Raw genomic sequence first — 18,296 nt, forward strand, 5'->3', positions numbered from 1 at the left:
ACCTGCTGGAAGCAATGCCTGTCCCCATTGGGGCCAGCTGCTTTCCAGTACATACATTCTTGAGCAAAGCGTTGTATGTTGTCTAACTTAACAGGGCATTGTGTCTAACATTTCTTCATGTCCATCAATCAAATTCTCCCTCTGCACAAACATCGGGTTACCATCAGTCTTCTGACTTATCGTACTGGGAAATATGTATTTTTTAAAATACAGAGACCACAAGTGGTCTATGGCATCTCAAGCAACCTGGGGATGAAGAAGAACAGAGAGAGGATATGTGCTTCATAAAGAATTTCATGGTACAGAAGTGAGTGGTGACAGGAACTTTTCTGTCTTGTGCAATAGGGCATCAGCCTGCTATGAGAGCTGCTGCAACAGAAATAGAACCAGCTGTGGAACATCTTGTAGGAAGAATTCAAAAGTGCATTTCCTATTTAATCAGCTCAATTGATGGCAACCCGAAATGGAGCTAAGAATTGTATAAAATCCAATACTTCTGCTGTTTTGTGTTCCATTCACATTCCCATGTGGAGCTACAGCTTTTAAGGTGAGCAGCAAATGCTATTAATTTTAACCAGAGAACACTGTGAGTCACATCTCAACACTGCTGGCCACAGCAGCCTGAAATAAATTGAAAAAAAAAAAATAAAATGTAAGTAACCCATGCTTACAAGGCTGGAGTGAAACAATCACAAAACCCAATTCTTAGTAGTTTAGCTCTTTACTCTTGAAAACAGATCACATCATTCTAGTCACAGTGAGTAGTTGGTTTTTTTCTTAATTGAATTTACTATTGTCCTATCCTTTCCTCCATCCATACTCTAACATCCCTCAAACCTCTATTTATTTAGTACTTTTACAGTTAAAAGCTTAAATAGTTATTCAGGGAATCTCTACAAACAGCTTGGGGATTATTTATGAAATCTCTTATACAATAGTTTTCAGATCTTAATCAAGCCAGTTAGCTTCTGATGCAGAACTGCACTATGCGTTTTCCAGACCAAGGACAAGGGACATTATGAATTGATGACTGTCAATGAACTACAGTGTACTTCCAGCTTTTTTGGAGAAAACTGAGATTTTCCATAAAAGCAAAGAAAGTGTTAATGCTATTATATCATTAAGCTCAAAATAATTGGAATAGTGACCAAAAGGCAACAGACTCTTGTCTATGAGATGGGGAAGATATTTTGGCTGCAGAAAAGCAGCACAGTCTGAAGACGTTGGATGAAAGTAAAGACTGCTTGATTGTGAACAAAAAGCCACCATGAGGGAGTGTCAAATCAGAGGTTATCTGCAATTCCTGTCTGGAGAAAAGGGACTGACCTAATTTCCATGGAAACAACACAGAGATTTCCATAATTGTTTTGGTCTGGATCCAGGTGTATTTGTGTTGTCCTAATAAGAACTGCATTATAATCATTTATAAAGCTTTGCATGTTTGCCATATTATTACCATTTCCCAACACCCATTCTGGAAAGCTAAGATACTGCTGTCCCACTGCTTAAGCTCCACAGTTGCTTCAGTACAGTTTCCTAGCGAGCACTCAGGTTATGACTTATGCCTTCAAGGACTGCTAGCAGTAGTGTATACAGAACACCTTAGCCACAGGGAATGCCTGCACTCCATTGAATTTGCAAACCAAAAAGACAGATCGAGTGTTTTACAACTCAAAGCACCAGATAAACATCTACTAGTTGGATTATCAGGATTGTAAGTGAGCATTCCCTCACCTTGTGCTTTTCATCTAGCTGGAAAACATTATTCATGAGATCACACCAGGCAAGTATCTCTCATCAATTTTATTATTATAAATACTATGTTAGAACAGAAAGGATGATGCTGGGCATCCACTCTGTTCTGCTGCTATTTTGCGTCTTCTTTCTTGGCTCCTGCTTCTATTTTCAGGGGTTCTGGAGCTGCACGATAGGCAGGAAATGCCTCCCATGGACTATTCAGATCAAACTTGCGAAATTCCTGAGACAGCTCCACAGGCTCTGCCACTACCCGTTTCACTTCATCATCATATCGCACCTAGAACAGTGCAAAGGACACAACCAGTCATTTTCACCCAGTCCCAATAGCATCTGTGATGAGCCGTACACAGTCATGACCCACACCACCCTCCAGTGCAGGGAATTCTACTCCTTACGCCACGGACAGCCCACAGGCCTCTGCCACAGCTTCAGTTCCCCCCATTACTAAACAAGAACCCTCCATATGCTACTAAAATCTCTGGACTCTCCAGGAAAACACTCCTCTTTGCTACCATGCACCTCAGGTGTCAAGACTAACCACCTAGAATTAGGAGTGCTCAGCCTAACAGTCCAGATGAAGTTCACATGGAATAACACTTTTAGTTTGTCATATGACAAAGGAATTTCTCCTGAGTCACTGAAATAAGGTGACTGGGCCTGGCATAGCTGAGACTACACTCATGAATCCTTATAATATGGCATTCGTTTGGTTTCAGTTGTTCTAATTTTAGCATAACACTCAGAACATGGGGAAAAGATTACAAATGGGATGAAGTGCAGGTGAGTACCAGACTCTTCTGACTGGCTTGCTTATCCTCACTGTGTTAGTCCAAATCTCCAAACCCCAACTCAGGAGTTGCTGCCTGCTCTTCACTTCTGCATTCTATTGCTTAAAGAACCCCACTGGTTCCTCCTGAGACACAGCTCAGTCTTAAAAACTGCACAAAATATTGTCTGTTTCTGAAAGGCGATCATTTGAAACTAGGCAGATACCAAACACTCATTTCACCTGTGGTTTGACATACAGAAAGTAAATGATAATCGCAAGAGTCAGTTTAACTAGTTTTATAAACTGGGCCTACAAAACCTCAACAAAGTAAAGTTCTAAATGAATTAAGAACAATTCAGTCCTTTACCCCTCTAGAAAGGTTCAGTTTTGCAGTGGAAACTTTAATCTTCTAGAAAACATGCTAAATGAATTTCAGGCACTTTCCTCTTGCCTGACAGGTATCTTTGGTATATTATATGGCACATAACATTTGCTCAACGTCTTTGGCCTTAGGCTGCCTTATTATGGATAATATTTTGTGTGATACTTCAAATTTCCATGCAGGAGATCTCTACAACTCCTCTGGAATACACACAAGTGAAACATCCTTAGTACCTTTCGGACAAATGACTGTAAAACAGTCACATCTTTGTATGAAAACTCAGATAAGAGTATTAGAGAGACTTGATAACTTTAGACATGACTGTATCTCCTACCTCCACGTAACCAGAGAGCGGGAAGTCCTTCCGGAAGGGGATGGCCCTCAAACCCATAGTCTGTGAGGATTCGCCTTAGGTCAGGGTGGTTGGCAAAGAAAACACCATACATGTCCCAAACCTAAATGAAATGGAGCCAAGTAAGTTGAATGATATCTGAAATTAAAAAAAAAAAGCCAAAAAGCTGCATGTATTATGTCCGTAAAATTTCAGTTACGTGCCTGGCTTTGTACAGCACCAGCAAAACTGATGCAAGAATTAGTCAAAAAGTAAATCAAACACTCTTTATCCCCTACTCTGAAAAGGCAGCGAAGGAAACACTTCTTTCTTCCTGAGGGCCCTGGGAAATCAGTTTAATCAGGAAAATACAGCCTCTCTCCACAAAGACTGTTCCCAAGCACACCAGCACTCACCTCTCTCTCATACCAGTTTGCTGCCTTGTGCACAGACACTGCTGAGTCAACAGGTGTCAGCTCATCTGTGTACGTCTTTACACGATCCGACTGTTGAACCGCAGGGACAGCAGATTGTACACAATCTGAATCAGATAAAAAGCAGCATTGGTCTTGTACGGCATTTATGGATCCCTCTGCAGTACAGCACTGGCTAAGGAAAGCCACACAAAGACTATTTCAAATATTCTTTATGAGCAGAATCATATCCACCACTTTAGAGCTGGCCACTAAAAGACATTATAACAACTGAGGTTCCAATAGTTTATCACTTTGGTCCTTAGAAGTGTAACAAAAATGATGTGAGATTTAGAAGCATGACTGATGAAGAAGAATGGAAGTAAAGAGGGATACTAAATCTTAAAAGACAGAATACTGAAGGATGGAAATACTTGACAATAGTCTACCTCAAAGAAATGGCGATCAATTACTAGTGCAATTACTATCAGTGGTAGAAGGTGAAGAAATACACTGAATTTTACAGATCAAAATGAAACTACAATAACATCTTTGCAACAATACCGTGGACAAAGCTTTCTCATAGTAGTGAGAAGAGAATATGCTGAGTCTGTAGTTCACAAAAGCTGTATCTTTTCTTTTTCTAGTTGCAGCTGAGGTTCTTCTGCGCTGAAAAGCTATACAGTAATATGTTCAAAAGCATCCGTGGGAACCAAATCTCCAGTATCCACTGAAAGTCAGGATCAAAGTTCAGTACCCAAAATCTTCGAGAGCCTTCTGAAAATCTGCCTCATCTCCCATTTGGCCTTAACTTAAAGAAATGTTTTTAAAACAACTAAATAGGGGTTTTTTTTTGCTTTGGGGTTGTTTTTTTTTTTTTTTAAGAGGAAAATTGTTAAGAAGACTGTGGTATTAAAGAAAATATTTGTGTCAACAGCAATTGATGGCCTACAGGGAAGAAGGATGAGCACTAACTCACAGCTGGCCAGAAAAAAGTCTGAAGACATTTGCTAAAGCTAAAAGAAATCAAAGGAAAAAAATTAAAAGAAAAAAAAAAGAGACTTTTAGCAGAGTGAGGAAGGAAAGCCAGACTAAGAACCCATGCAGTATCAGTCTGCTACTACTTCCATGATTAACAGATTAAACCAAACCCAGCATTTCGAAGTGATATTCTTCTCACTGTCAGAAACCAAAAAAGTGATCAGAGCTGCAACCAGCACCCACAGCCGTCAGCACTTGTGAAACCCTCTATGTTCTGCACCTATGAGCAGTTCTTACCTCAAGCGATACTGCCGAGATGGGACATCAACAGCAGTCAAGTCAGCCAAGGATTTGAACTGGGCATTGGTGTGATCACGAAGGAAGGTCAGAACTGGAATGATCCCATCTGGATGGATCAAAGTTCCAGCTCATTGAAACAGGTCACCTGACAAAAACAGAATGGTGAGTGGGAAGGGCATGAGTACAAACACCAACAGGACTAAACATTATGCTGATTCCAGCAGAATACTCAACAAAGTGATACAGCAGACACAAAATTACATCAGAACAAGGTGTCTAATATAGCAGTTATTTTCATGCAATTCTGACAATTTTTCTTCCCCAGAACAACTTCTGAAAACAGTTAACAAGCAAGTGGTACGTTGACTGGGCCCTGTCCCGCCACAAGAACAATTTTTGAATAGCACCTACCTGTACTTGCTGGATATACTTGGGCAGAATCTCAGCCACATACTCCCCAAAAGCACATAGCTGCTTCTGTTCTACTTCATTTTTTGGTCTGACAGTAGCTAAAGAGAAAAACAAAGTCTTCAAGATTACAATAGGGAATACAGAAAGCTACAGAAAAAAGAGTAGCAAGTCCCATCCCTGACTTAAAAATCCCTTTAACCAGTCTAGCTGTCTGTCAGAGACTGGACCTTAGCAACATAGTGTGCTACAAAGAACACAGAACTAGACACTTCGATAAGGAACGAAATTTGTGTCAGTATACATGGAATTTTTTTTGTGTACTCTAAACAGAGCAGGAACAGTCGAAAAAGATGACACAGAAGAAAGTAACATGATGGAAAAGAGGAAGGTAGAAATGACAGAACAATATGAACTAAGATACTGCCCATGCGATTCAACCTGGGTCTAGAAAGGATCTTTTTTTCTGGTGTTGTTTGACCTGCCAGCATCTAAGTAACTTCCTCATAATTAAAACACAAACAACAGGATGTTGTCTGAGGTTTTTTTTCACTGTCGAATGATTACAAACCCTCAGATTCAGGGCAATGAGGAACTATGAAGCTGCTGTCCAGATACAGAAAGAACAGGTGGACCCACGAGAAGGATGCACATGGGAATCCAAAGCAGGGTACCCCATTTTCTGCACAAAATCTGGGTTTACGCGCGACAGGTCCCAAACCCTTTCCCGACACCCTTCCCCTACACTAAAGCGGTTCTATCGCCCAGGAACGTCCTTGGGGCAGCTCAGCGCCCTCCCGCGGAGCCAGCGGCTGGCAGGGGCACAGCCGCACGCCTCGGGCTCCCCGCCGCCCCCCGCCAAGAAACCGGCCCCGCACTTACGGCGAGTCTCCCCGGCAGAGCTCCCCGCCAGCCGGGCCCGCGCCGCCGCCGGTGCCGCGCCAGCTGCGGAGAGAAACGGACACGTCTCACCGACCGCCGCCAACCGCCCGGCCCGGCCCGGCCGCCCCCCGGGACAGCCCCCGAGCCCCGGGCGGCCTCACCTCGTAACGCGGCCCGCACCAGGCCCCGCGCCGCCACCGCCAACATCCCGCCGGGACACGGAGGGGCAAGGGCACGGGGCGGAAGCGGAAAGCACCTCCGCCACCGCGCTGCCCCCGGGGGCGGAAGCGAGCAAATAGCTTCCCGGGACGGCGCCGGGTCGGTGGCGGGAGCGGCGAGTGCCCGGCAGCGCCTGGCACAGGGTGAGGAGCAGGAGCAGCCGCTGGGGCACCCCGGGGCGGCGGCATGAAGGGAGGCGCCGCAGGTGGGTGCTGAGCTGCGGGGCCGGGGCGGGAGCAGTGCGACCGCCGGCCCGGGGACGGGGCAGCGAGCGGCGTGGAGGGCGGGGGCGGCGGCAGCCCCCGGGCTGAGCCAGCGGTGCGGGGCGAGGGAACGAGCTGGCGCTTTGCACGGCGCCCGCATGGGCCTGATGGGGGTCTGCGCGTCTCCGAGGATTAGCGTTTCTTCCTTCCTTCCTTCTCCCCGCCCCGGACCGTGAGGTCGTTGTCAGTTGTGTTTGAGTTCCGCGATCCCGGGCGCTGCCGCGGCATCCGCGATCCTGTCAGGAGCAAGGAAGAAAGTAACCTGGAGCACAGGTCCTATGAGGAGCGGCTGAGAGAGCTGAGGTTGTTTATCCTGGAGATAAGGAGGCTCAGGGGTGACCTTATAGCCCTCTGCAACTACCTGAAAGGAGGTTGTAAGCCAGGTAGGAGTCGGCCTCTCCTCCTGAGTAATTAGTGACGGGTCGAGAGGATATAGGCTTAAACTGCACCAGGAGTGGTTCAGGTTGGAAATTAGGAAGAATTTCTTCACAGAAAGGGTGGTTGGACATTGGAAAGGACTGTCGAGGGAGCTGATGGAGTTACCATCCCTGGTAGGTGTTTAAGAAAAGACTGGATGTGGCACTTGGTGTCTAGTTGACACGGTGGTGTTTGGTCATAGGTTTGACTTGATGATCTCCCAGCTAAATAGATCCTGTGATTCTGTGAAGGACGTGTGCCAGGTGTTGGTTACATAGCTATCACCAGCAGCCTGCCCTACGGAATACACATGAATACACAGAGTGTAAGATTCGGCTTTATGGGACACTTAACTATCCTCCACACCTTTTTCTTTTGTATCAGAGACACCATGTGTTGCAAAGAAGGATGTGAGATTTGCAGCAGTCTTTAGTTGCTGTTGGTATTTCTTTTGTGACTTGGTACCAGTCCTCTGGGGATTTTGGAGGGCAGTGTGGGAAGCTGGTTCTGTCGTATCAAGAGGGCAGGGTAGTTCATCCCTCTGTATCCTGGTGCACTTCATATCTCTTCAGCATTCTGGGCTTATCTCTGAGCACTTTGACTGTAAGGATAAAGAGCTTTAACGGAAGTAGAAGCTAATTTGCAGGATAGGCTCATACTTGGTAAGCTGGAAAAAATAGTACTGATGTGTACTGTGCTAATTCCTCAGTCTCTTACAGACTAATGTATAGGTATTTTTCAGACAGACCGGAACTACTGTAAAATCGTGGTAAGGGTATAATTAAGATAGGCAATCACCAGAGATGGGACAGACCTGTCCAGGCAATTAGGGATGTAGACATTACTTTCTGTGAACTGAATTTGAGCAAAGAACTTAGGAGCTGTCCTGTCTCAAACAGAGCTATTGTAAGAAAATGCATGTTTGACAAATAAATCATGGAAGAGTCACTATGAATCTCCTGGAGAAAAATCATATCTTTGGGAACATTGGACTGGAAATCATGTTCAGTATTGACTGAAGAAATTTGTGATATCAGCCACCATGGCTAATAGTTCAGTTGTAAAAATAAGTTTAAAGCGAATGCAGGTGGGCAACTATTTGTTCTTAATGCTGTCAAGAGCCAAGTTAAAAAAGAGCTCCTCCTATAGCAGTCCTCATTTCCAGAAGCTTTTTTGTCCCATAAACTACCTGGAACTCTGCAAACATCTGTAGTACCTATTAAGAGGTGTTTTCTTTAAATTTTATTCCCCTTTCTGCTTGAGAAACAGTGACTAACAACATCTAACATGTTGTTTTGCATGCTGAAGGTGCCTGGCACATTAACAAGCAGAGTATAACCATTAGTTGTCTCATTTGGTTAGCTTGAAGGACTGGTGGTTACGTCTGGCAAACTTCTCACGCATCTTTTTGGTAAAAACAAGTTCACCTTACTTGATAACACTGTGCAGATTCATCATGTTGGGTTTGGATGGTAATTATACTAATGATATGAGTTGCTGCCTGTGCTCTTTGTTAGTACAGTATTGTAATCCTTTTTACATCTAGTCCAGCTATGCTGCTGCCACTTTTTTTTTGGCTTTACAAGTTTCCTAGGGCAGTTGCTGGACTTTCCACTTGAATAACTATTGATGCATTTCTTTGTGTCAGTGAAATGAGTGGTGAAAAGATATGCACGTCTCCCAGCTCTGCTGGGATGTGATGCTCACTGTAGTGGAAGTTGGTATATATTATAATTTTAATTATGCCAACTTCTCATTTGTTGTTTGAGATTCTGAAGCTCAAGCAGAAGTTTCTGGCTGTGCTATTTATATTCAGTCTAAAATATGCTGGACTCTTACCAATACGTTTGATTTTCCCTGTACTCTGAAGTACTGCATAATCTTGTTAGTGTAGAGAGAAAGCCATATAATTATTGTGATTTACAGATTGCTGGAGGTCTGATCTGTGCAGCACCATGGACTCGTCAGAAGAGACTGGAGGCTCCTCTGCAGAAGAAAACTACTTTGTGAACTACACCTTCACTGACCCGCTCCCACCTCAGGCCGTGTGGCCCAGGGTATTATGAAATTATGCTTGGAGGATGAGCTCTTTGCCGATGTTACAATATCAGTGGAAGGCAAAGATTCCAGCTGCACCGCTTGGTCTCTCAGCTCAGAGTTGCTTTTTTCGTTCTATGTTCACTTCCAACCTAAAGGAGGCCCACAACCGGGTGATTGAGCTGCAGGACGTTAGCGAAAGTGTCTTTCAGCTTCTTGTGGACTACATTTACCATGGAACTGTAAAGCTGAGGGCAGAGGAGTTGCAGAAACCTATGAAGTGGCAGACATGTACCAGCTGACTGCCCTTTTTGAAGAGTGCTCCCGTTTTCTGGCCCGTACGTGCAGGTTAGAAAACTGTCTGCAGGTCATGTGGTTGGCAGACCAACACAGTGACATGGAGCTCTACACAGCTGCAAAACACTGTGCAAAGTCACATTTGTCTCAGCTGCAAGACACAGAGGAGTTCCTACACCTGCCTGTCCGCCTACTGACAGACATCCTTACAGGTAAGGAGTTCTTGAAACTAGCCAGGATGTGGATGTAGAAAGAGACTTTCAGAGAGTCTATCAGGGATTGAATGAAATAAATGGAAAGATCCAAGCTTTCATAATCGCAGTGTACTCAGAGACTTAGCTAAGCAAAGCAAAGCAAAACATTCTGGATAACTTAATCAGAAAAAAACCAAAGCTATTGTTACTGGACATGAAACATCTAAGCTGTAGAAAAGGGTCATAGAGGATGCTGTTAGTTCCCAGCAGTTCCCGAGTCAACAGGTTAGAAGTATTACAGGTTTGAAACATAAATTCCAAAATTTGTTGGAGTTTTGTTTGCATTAAAACAAAGGAAACCTTACCCAAAATAAACATCTTATGAAAGTCTTTTTTTCCCATTTTAGTTCCTAATCATTTAACATAGTAATGCAATAACTCAACGTTTGTAAGAGGCTTGAGCACAACCCATATTTTTAGAATATATTGGTGTTATTTACAATTGTATATAATTGTTAGGATTATTTAGGCTAGCCACTCAGCTGACTGAAATAGAGGCATTGTAGTGTCTTAGATAATACAGCAACTATCCTTCTTGTAAAGGTAATAGCCTTCCACAGTAATGGATGCAATGACTCAGTGTGTGAAGGATGTGTCAACACATAAACTTAGTCTGGCTTGCACCAATCCTTGAAGGTCATCTGCTGCCCTAGTAGTACAGCCAGTACTTGGTTACCCCTCCAGGATGCAGTCACAACTCAATTTTTGTGTATTTATGTATCATTGCTAGAGGAAGCAGGAATGTAGAAGCAGCTCATACATTCAAATATGCCCCTTCCTTGCTTTAATTGCTCTTTGTAAATGAGTAAATAACTGCTCTGTGCATCATGGGTTTTGTGTGCTGTTACAACAATAAACCTACCATGACTGTCTTCTTTGGAATACTGGCAAATCTGTCCATAAGGCTTAAATAGCCTTTGGAGTTGATGCTATGCATATGAGAGTCTTTACAGCTATTGCCTTATATTATCTCTATTACATCTAAAGAAATTTTCAATAAAAAAACTATTGAGTATATGTACTGATAGCTCAAAAATATGATAAAATTAGAGTAATTTTGATAAGTATCTAGCTAAAATTTTTAAAGAGCCATTGAGTTTATTAAAAAATCCCTCTAAAATCATGAAATAAAACTCTAGAGGTCAATCACCTTTAAGTTCTTAGGGATTCCACATAGTAATCATGTTTTAGGACTATGGACCTAAATTGTGGTGGTCCTAAATTAAATAATTGCTCAATAAAACTTTTTTTCCATGCATCGTCTATTTCCATATATAGAATCACATTACTCAATATTTATGCTGCACTTAGCTCATAAAATGGATTTAAATCTGAAATACACTCCTGCTGGTAGGGAAATCCTTGCTTTTGCATTTCCTGCGTCTTTGTTTAGTTAATGAAGAATTAGAGGAAGCTATTAGTAGCAAGAATTAAAATTTATTAATAAAATAGTAACTTATGAAGTTTAGCTTTTGTTGCACTCTAGGACCAATTTCAAAATCCAGGTTTTTCAATTTAATCACTACATGTGATGGTTGGCTTATGGAAATCCCTTTTACTAATAAACAGAGTTAAAATACCTGCTTTTGTGCCATGCTTTGTCTCCTCCCTTCCAATATAGAGAAAAGAGTTGGAATTTGTCTGGTGCCTTCGGCATCATTGAATTTGGGGTTTGTCATGAGAACAGACTACAAAATCAGAGATCCTTCGTAGGGAAACTTCTCAGTGAATACAATCATAATTGCTTGCAAACTGGAAGGAAATACTTAAAATCTTCTAGGTAATGTACTGACAATGATCACAATGATGATGCAATAGTGTGTGGCTTAACCAAAACTTCCAGTTATGTCTGGAAACAGATTGAAATCTGATGCAATCTGTGAGTGTTTCTACTGTCACATGGCTAAGAAAAAGCTATAGTAGCTCATTGGGGATTTCCAAATGTTAAGAGGATAGCAGCAACACCAGATGTTCAGTCATGAAGGTCAGCTGTCTGACAGGGCTCAGACACATTCTGCAGATGACTTTTGCTAGATAGGTTTCTAGGACCAGCCAGAAAGGAAGGCAGGTGCTGAGATTCTGAATAAGAGAATCTTTTTACCTAAATGATTAAATAAGAAAATACTTGTCATCAACACACAGCATGTAAATTCTCCTTCCTGCCCTCTTTCTCTTGGACATAGGTTCCTTTGTTGTAACTCATCCAAAGCGCTTAAGATCTGGCAGCTCCGTCTTCTGATATTTATCCAGACTAATTTCATTGTAGTTGTCTGGCTGCCAGTGCTGATCATGCCTGCCAAAACCTATGAATCTCTGTATCAATTTTTCCTCTCTAGAAAGTAGAGTTTGTGGTGGGAGTAGGGGAAGGCCGTCGCAGGGAAAGGATGATTCTGAGTACACACACCTTTGTCTAGATATCATAAATGCCTTTCTGTCCCTGAACTGCAGATGGCGTTCCATGTTCTCAGAATCCAACGGTTGCCATAGAAACCTGGATCAACTTCAACAAGGAGGAGAGAGCTGGCTTTTCAGAGACTCTGCGATCAAGTCTGAAGGTATAAAAAGACCTTCTGTTCTGGGGCTGGTGTAGCACTTGGTGGTTTCACACTTCCCAGGGCAGGATATTCTGCTCACAGGTGTGACTTCAAAGTTGCAAAACATAAATGCCGTTGAAATTCATGGTGCTTGTGAGAGAATACTTTCATTGTCATAAATAGCAACCCCACTGACAGCTTTTTGTTAATATAACCTGATGTTGATATCACTGGTGATTGGAGCAATGCCACAAATACCTTCTTTAACTCGATGCTCAGTTACCAAAGAGACTGTTCAGAAATCTACGTTTGGCATTCCCCTTAAAATAACCGTACTCCATCAGTGATGTAACCGTCCCTTATCTAAACCATAAACAGTGATGTCTCTGGCTATTTTGCTGTCAGATATAGCTGGTATCTTAAAAAGGCCTTGAGGCTCTGAATCCTGAATGCTGTAAGGTGGCAAGATTGGGAAAAAAGGTTTTATACCTCAGGCCCACAGATGGGTCCTATGCTGAAAAATCCAGTGATGTTTGTGTAAACAGATCTAATTCTCCTTTCTCTCAGGTGATTGGAGAAATGTTCACATCTACCTGATTGGAAAGGAGTCTTCACGTACACATTCGCTCGCTGTCTCTCTACATTGTGCTGACGATGACTCCATTAGTGTGAGTGGCCAGAACAGCTTGTGTCACCAGATCACCGCAGCCTGCAAGCACGGTAGTGACCTATATGTTGTTGGTGGCTCCATTCCACGACGCATGTGGAAATGCAACAATGCGACTATAGACTGGGAATGGTGTGCCCCTCTGCCCCGTGACCGGCTCCAACACACCCTCGTCTCTGTGCCAAGCAAGGATGCAATATATTCACTGGGGGGGAAAACTCTACAGGACACTCTCTCTAATGCTGTCATATATTACAGAGTACGAGACAACGTCTGGACAGAGACCAGCCAGTTGGAAGTGGCAGTCTCTGGAGCTGCAGGTGTAAACCTCAATGGTGTCATTTACCTGCTGGGTGGGGAGGAAAATGACTTGGACTTCTTCACCAAGCCCTCTCGGCTAATTCAGTGCTACGATACCAACACAGAGAAATGCCACGTGAAGCCATACGTGCTGCCTTTTGCGGGGCGCATGCACGCTGCTGTGCACAAGGACGTGGTGTTCATTGTCGCTGAGGGGGATTCACTGCTATGCTATAATCCCCTACTGGATAGCTTCACCCGGCTATGCCTCCCCGATGCCTGGAGTTCAGTACCATCCCTCTGGAAAATTGCCAGCTGCAATGGCAGCATCTATGTCTTTCGTGACCGCTATAAAAAGGGTGATGCAAATACTTTTAAACTTAACCCAGCCACCTCTGTTGTAACAGTCACGAGTGGCATCAAAGTGCTGCTCACTAACCTGCAGTTTGTCCTGGCCTAAGCAGGAAAAACAGGCCAGTGATAGAAAGGGCAGCAACAGTGTCCTGCTGTGCAGCTTGGAGACACCTACCACCCTCAGCACCAGTCCCAATTACCACAAGCTCACAACATCCAGTAAAGACCCCATTCTCTGTACCTGTGCAGAGGAAGTACAGGCTTTCTGATTGTGGGCCTATTCTTTTACATAGCACTATTGAACTTTATTGAACTCTTGTACTTTAGATTTCAGATGAACTAAATGCCATTCCTTTGATTCCTTGATGATAAGCTGCTTGTGTTTGAGGCACAAACTGCAGCAAATGGCTATTTTAGCCTGGAACCAATCTACAAATAACAAATCCTGTGGCATACGGACAACATCTTCCTTGGCCCAGGCTGCTAGTTTTAACTGCCTAGGAGCCCACGTGTTGCTGCCATGTCAGTCACAGAGCTAGATGTGCACTGTAGCCCCAGGGATATCCCCATTTAAACATTCCTATGTCCTATTGCAGAAGGAGGGCATGGCAGACAGATTCCAGAGCTGACCCTAGGACCTTAAGTAGGTTGCATTCAGCACTTCTCCTAGAGGAGTGGTAACTAACTGGGTACTTGCTTACTGCTCTGTCATCACCTAGCATAAAGAAGGAGATAATTTTTAGACACTGGCTTCCTTTACTGTACAGGGAATCCCCACCTGTAATTATAACATAGTGTTGGTGAAAGACAGAATTAAGACCACTTCCTATTACCCATCTCTCTTGGCACTGTAACCCTTTGGGTAAGAATCTGAATAAAGTCTCTGTTGAGACAAAGGTATTTTTTTTTCCTTTGCTTCAAATACAAATATTTTCAACTTCCTGTGGAATTCCAGTTCAGCTGAGCACTGATATCTGGAAAAGAACTATGAGGCTCCAAGAGAACTAAGGTATTAACTACAAGAAAAGAAAGCTTTAATGAAACAGCCCAATTTCCCCTTTACTGTAGTTTATGTAAAAACTTCTTTATTGTTGGTCAAGAAGAACAACACTTAAGCCTTGATTAGATCATAAAAACATTTTTTTAAAGCAGCTGAGATGGGGATTTTGGTAGTTCTTACTGACATTATGCAGCTGTCCCAGTGATCATGTTCCTGTGAAATTTCTCCAGGACCTGGACTTGCTTGTGTCGAATGAGAATGTGGGGACGAATCTTGGCAATGGCCTGAATTGCTTCCTGAGGGCTCCAGTGATGCAGCTGAAAAGGCAGAAACCCAGCAAGTGAAAATCCATTCCATCCCTGCACCATTTAATGGAACCTTCTCAGAGGCTATAGGCAACATTAGAGGTGTTAGAAAACTTACTGCTTTGCCCCTTCTGTTTACTTCATGTTCCTGTCAGAGAAGCCTGAATGTCATGCAATCATTCATGAAATGAGTCCCTCGGTTAAAGAGGGATGGTTGCTGCCTGGGCCCTCCAATTTCTATCTCACTTACTCTTCCTTCATGTTGTGAATAGGTTCCTGTCCTAGTCCCACCAGACCGGAGCAAAAGCGCAGCTTGCATTTTTAAATTTTTAAAAAACTTTACTGGTGCTCATGTCGCACTCCAGCACTTAGTGAGAAAATTTTCCCTTCAGCACTAGTGGAAAGTTTTCCAGGGAGCACTTAATAACACCGACAGAAGAATCCACGGGCAGAATTTTGTTCTTAGGGCTGGCTTACCCAGTTGGGTCAGTAGAGGAGCTCAGAAAACCAAGTCAGTTCTCTTGATCATTAATTGTATTTATTGAAAAGCATAGGAAGGCTCACCATTTCAGTGAACCACAGAGAAAATCTGAACCAAAAAGGGTGTTTTATCTGCTCCGTGAACCTATCCTCACGAGTGACTTGTTATTCCCACCTCAATCTGTTTCTCCATAGAAAGAATTAAGAACAGCAGAATCATTCAAAACAGCAAGATGAGTTTGAGGCCTCTCTTAAATAGGTGTACAAACTCTGTAAAATCATGGAATATTAATGAACCTGTACATGCTCAGGTTTCTTGAGCAAGAGCAAACCTATAAAGGTTGTCTGCTTTTGCCTAGACTGTATGAAAGTAAACCCATTTAGCATAGACTCCTTACTTGAATTAAATATGCTGCTACCATGGTGGCACTGCGGGAGCGTCCTGCCTTGCAGTGCACATAGACAGTGTTACCGCAGGCTCGGTGTTTCAGGATGAAGTCAACGCCCTTGTGGAGGTTTTTCCAAGGTGGGGACTCCAGTTAGATCCACAGTGCTGAGACACAGTTGCTCCACTCCCATTGCCTCCCATTCCTGAAATGGACATAGCAGATTTGGTCAGTTAATTTTCTGTTTGGTTTTTTTTTTCCCTGAAAGAAACCCAAAACCTGTTCAGACAGTTGAGAACTCAGTGGGACTGTAAACAGACTTTGAATGTCAATCCTTTAAATCAGATGTATGAAAAGTTTAGTGCTGACCATCAGAAACGAGTAGTTAAAGGGAACTGAAAAGATGTATTTCAGCTAAAGGAAAAGAGGGGAGTTGGGATCTCTTACCAAAACAAAAGGCATTCCTGTATAGTGGTGTACGTGGATTCAATGCTCCCCGTCCCTCCCCGCCACTGCAGCTGTAACAGTTCACTCGCATCATCACGTTTTAGTGGTTTGTAAGTAAAGTAAGTTTTACGGTGCGAGAAGTCACGTCTTTGCTGTCACAGGACTTGGCGGTCGCTGCCGGGAACGCGGCAGGAGGCGGATAAAGCCTCGCTGCGCCGGGACCGACGGAGCGTCAAGGAGACCTGTCCAGGGGTCATAGGCAATGCCCGGGCTCACCTGTGGGGAACAGCAGAAGAAGCGGGTCTCGTAGTTCTCGGTGAGGGTGACCACGGCGCGCACGTTCTCCTCCGCCACCATCTGCGGGTACAGGCGCGGTCAGGAACAGCCGCCCTCCTGGCCGGCCCGGCCCGGCCGCCCGCCCGCCTTACCCGGCGGCTGCGCCCCCGCAGCGGCAGCGCCCCGAGCAGCACGGCCCTCGTCGATGCGGTGGAACCAGGGCCGGCGAGACCCCGGCAGCCGCGCCCAGCGCCGCCGTGTACAGCAGCGAGGGGTAGAAGAGCAGCCGCGCCGCGCCGGCGCCCAGCGCCTCCGCCACCCCCATCGGCGCCGGGGCCGCGCCGCGCCGGGCCGGGCCGTGCCGAGGGCCGGACGAGCGCCGCGGCCGCACGCAGCGACCGTGAGCACAAGGGGCGCCGGGGCGGGGCCGGGCCGGGGGCGGGCGGGTCCCGGCGGGGCCGAGGCGGGGCGAGGCCGGGCAGGGCGCAGCGGCGGCGGCGGCTCGGGGGGGGCGGGAGCGGGAGCACCGCCCCGGCCCCCCCACCCCGCGCTCGCCGTGGTCTCTCCCGGAAGCGCCGCCATCTTGCGGAGCCGGCCCGAGGCGGCGCAGGGAGCGGAGCGGGCGCGGCGGATCCCGGGGCAGGTGAGGGCGGCGCCGCCGGGAGGAGCTCGGGCCGGGCCGGGCCGGGCACGGCGGGGCCGAGCCGAGCCGAGCCGGCAGGAAGCGCGGTTCGCCTCGCGCAGGTAACGGCTCCTTTCCCCTTCGCCCCCCGGTTCCCCGGGGCTCCCGCCGCGAGGCCGCTCGTGCAGGGCCGCGGCGACTGCCCCGCTCCCCTCCGCGGGGGAGCCGCCGCCGCCCTGCGTGCGCCATCCCGGGGCGGTGCCGCGCGGCGGGGCCCGGGGCCGGAGGCTGCCGGGTGCCGTGTGTGATCCGGGCGCTGACAGCGCCGCGGGCGGTGGCGGGGGCGCTGCGGGGGCGAGCGCGGCCCGCGGCGGCGGCGCCATTGGGGCCGGGGTGCTGCGGCGGAGCCGGGCGGACCCCGCGGCGGGGGAGCGGCTCCCCCGGGTTCGGCCGCCGCCGGCCTGCCGGGCTGGGCGCTTATCGTAGCAACCGGCGTGCGGTTCCCTGCTGTCGTCGGCACGGTGGGGTCTGTCCTCCGGAGCAGTGAAACGTTTGCTGGTGCACCAGGGAGTGGAGGTTGGTCGGGTGTACGAGAAGCGCGAGCAGGGAAATTGGAGTTCGGCACAGTGTGAGGAATTGCAGCCTCAAGCGTGAGAAGGCGTGGCAGACACTGCTGGAATGAAGTAGGAAGGGGAATATAAAAACCAGGAGAGACGGAGCATAAAATAGATGATAGGTGATTGAAGAAGAAAAAGGTTGATAACCGCATGCGATTTTTATAGGACTGTTTATGAGTAGGAAGTTGAGAGGCAGCCTTCTGATAAAGTGTGGAACCTTCACTCCTTTAAATTCCTGAGGAATTGTGGCCCATTTTCACCTTTGAGATACAGGCATTCTCTTCTGCCAGAAGTTGTCGGGGAACATTTTTCGAATGTTGCAGCTTTCTTGTATGTACTGCTTGAGTGTGGTCGTTGGGTGTGTTTCACCAGGAGTTCGCTTGATTTAAAAAGTATTGGTGGGATTTATATCTTGAAGTATGCTTTGCTTCTGGCTCACAAGACCTTGAACTTTCTGAGTATCTTTAATTTCTGGTTTAAATTTATTTTTTTGTATATGTATGTCCTGCCAGTCTTGCTCTTTGTTGCAGTGATCACAAAAAATTGCTAATTGTCTCCTGATCTCTTTTGCTGTCTTCTCTATTGTTTTCTATAGGT

The 18,296-nt window shown here is 45.8% G+C and overlaps 4 protein-coding genes and 1 long non-coding RNA gene across 21 annotated transcripts in view; 2 read left to right on the forward strand and 3 right to left on the reverse strand.

Annotated features, from left to right (window-relative positions):
• Window positions 1–1,783: 1,783 nt before the first annotated feature.
• On the reverse strand, window positions 1,784–6,446 carry NDUFS3 (NADH:ubiquinone oxidoreductase core subunit S3). Its single transcript, XM_032690040.1, is given in 10 exon segments — window positions 1,784–2,035; window positions 3,244–3,282; window positions 3,284–3,364; window positions 3,657–3,742; window positions 3,745–3,786; window positions 4,936–5,055; window positions 5,058–5,079; window positions 5,346–5,443; window positions 6,225–6,287; window positions 6,386–6,446. Coding segments are annotated over 10 exon segments (765 nt in total). The 5' UTR covers window positions 6,432–6,446; the 3' UTR covers window positions 1,784–1,867.
• KBTBD4 (kelch repeat and BTB domain containing 4) lies at window positions 6,334–14,988 on the forward strand. The gene is given in 8 exon segments (XM_032690039.1): window positions 6,334–6,648; window positions 9,050–9,150; window positions 9,153–9,243; window positions 9,246–9,263; window positions 9,266–9,430; window positions 9,433–9,669; window positions 12,160–12,283; window positions 12,823–14,988. Coding segments are annotated over 8 exon segments (1,605 nt in total). The 5' UTR covers window positions 6,334–6,629; the 3' UTR covers window positions 13,673–14,988.
• On the reverse strand, window positions 7,522–12,164 carry LOC116787927. Its single transcript, XR_004357490.1, has 3 exons — window positions 12,116–12,164; window positions 11,292–11,463; window positions 7,522–7,718 (listed from the first exon to the last, which is right to left on the reverse strand). It is a non-coding gene; the product is annotated as an uncharacterized LOC116787927 (long non-coding RNA).
• On the reverse strand, window positions 14,622–16,813 carry PTPMT1 (protein tyrosine phosphatase mitochondrial 1). Its single transcript, XM_032690038.1, is given in 7 exon segments — window positions 14,622–14,883; window positions 15,750–15,869; window positions 15,871–15,942; window positions 16,461–16,541; window positions 16,613–16,657; window positions 16,659–16,703; window positions 16,705–16,813. Coding segments are annotated over 7 exon segments (576 nt in total). The 5' UTR covers window positions 16,786–16,813; the 3' UTR covers window positions 14,622–14,751.
• A 203-nt stretch (window positions 16,814–17,016) lies between these two features.
• Window positions 17,017–18,296, forward strand: part of CELF1 (CUGBP Elav-like family member 1) — a 59,734-nt gene continuing 58,454 nt past the window's right edge. For 8 of the 17 annotated variants that reach the window (XM_032690019.1, XM_032690017.1, XM_032690022.1 and 5 more), the window contains exon 1: window positions 17,505–18,029. The gene's annotated coding sequence lies outside the window, so the exon portion shown is untranslated. The other 9 variants (XM_032690023.1, XM_032690026.1, XM_032690024.1 and 6 more) reach the window with 8 other exon arrangements.

The sequence above is a fragment of the Chiroxiphia lanceolata genome, chromosome 6, assembly GCF_009829145.1.
Source record: "Chiroxiphia lanceolata isolate bChiLan1 chromosome 6, bChiLan1.pri, whole genome shotgun sequence".
Classification (NCBI taxonomy): domain Eukaryota; kingdom Metazoa; phylum Chordata; class Aves; order Passeriformes; family Pipridae; genus Chiroxiphia; species Chiroxiphia lanceolata.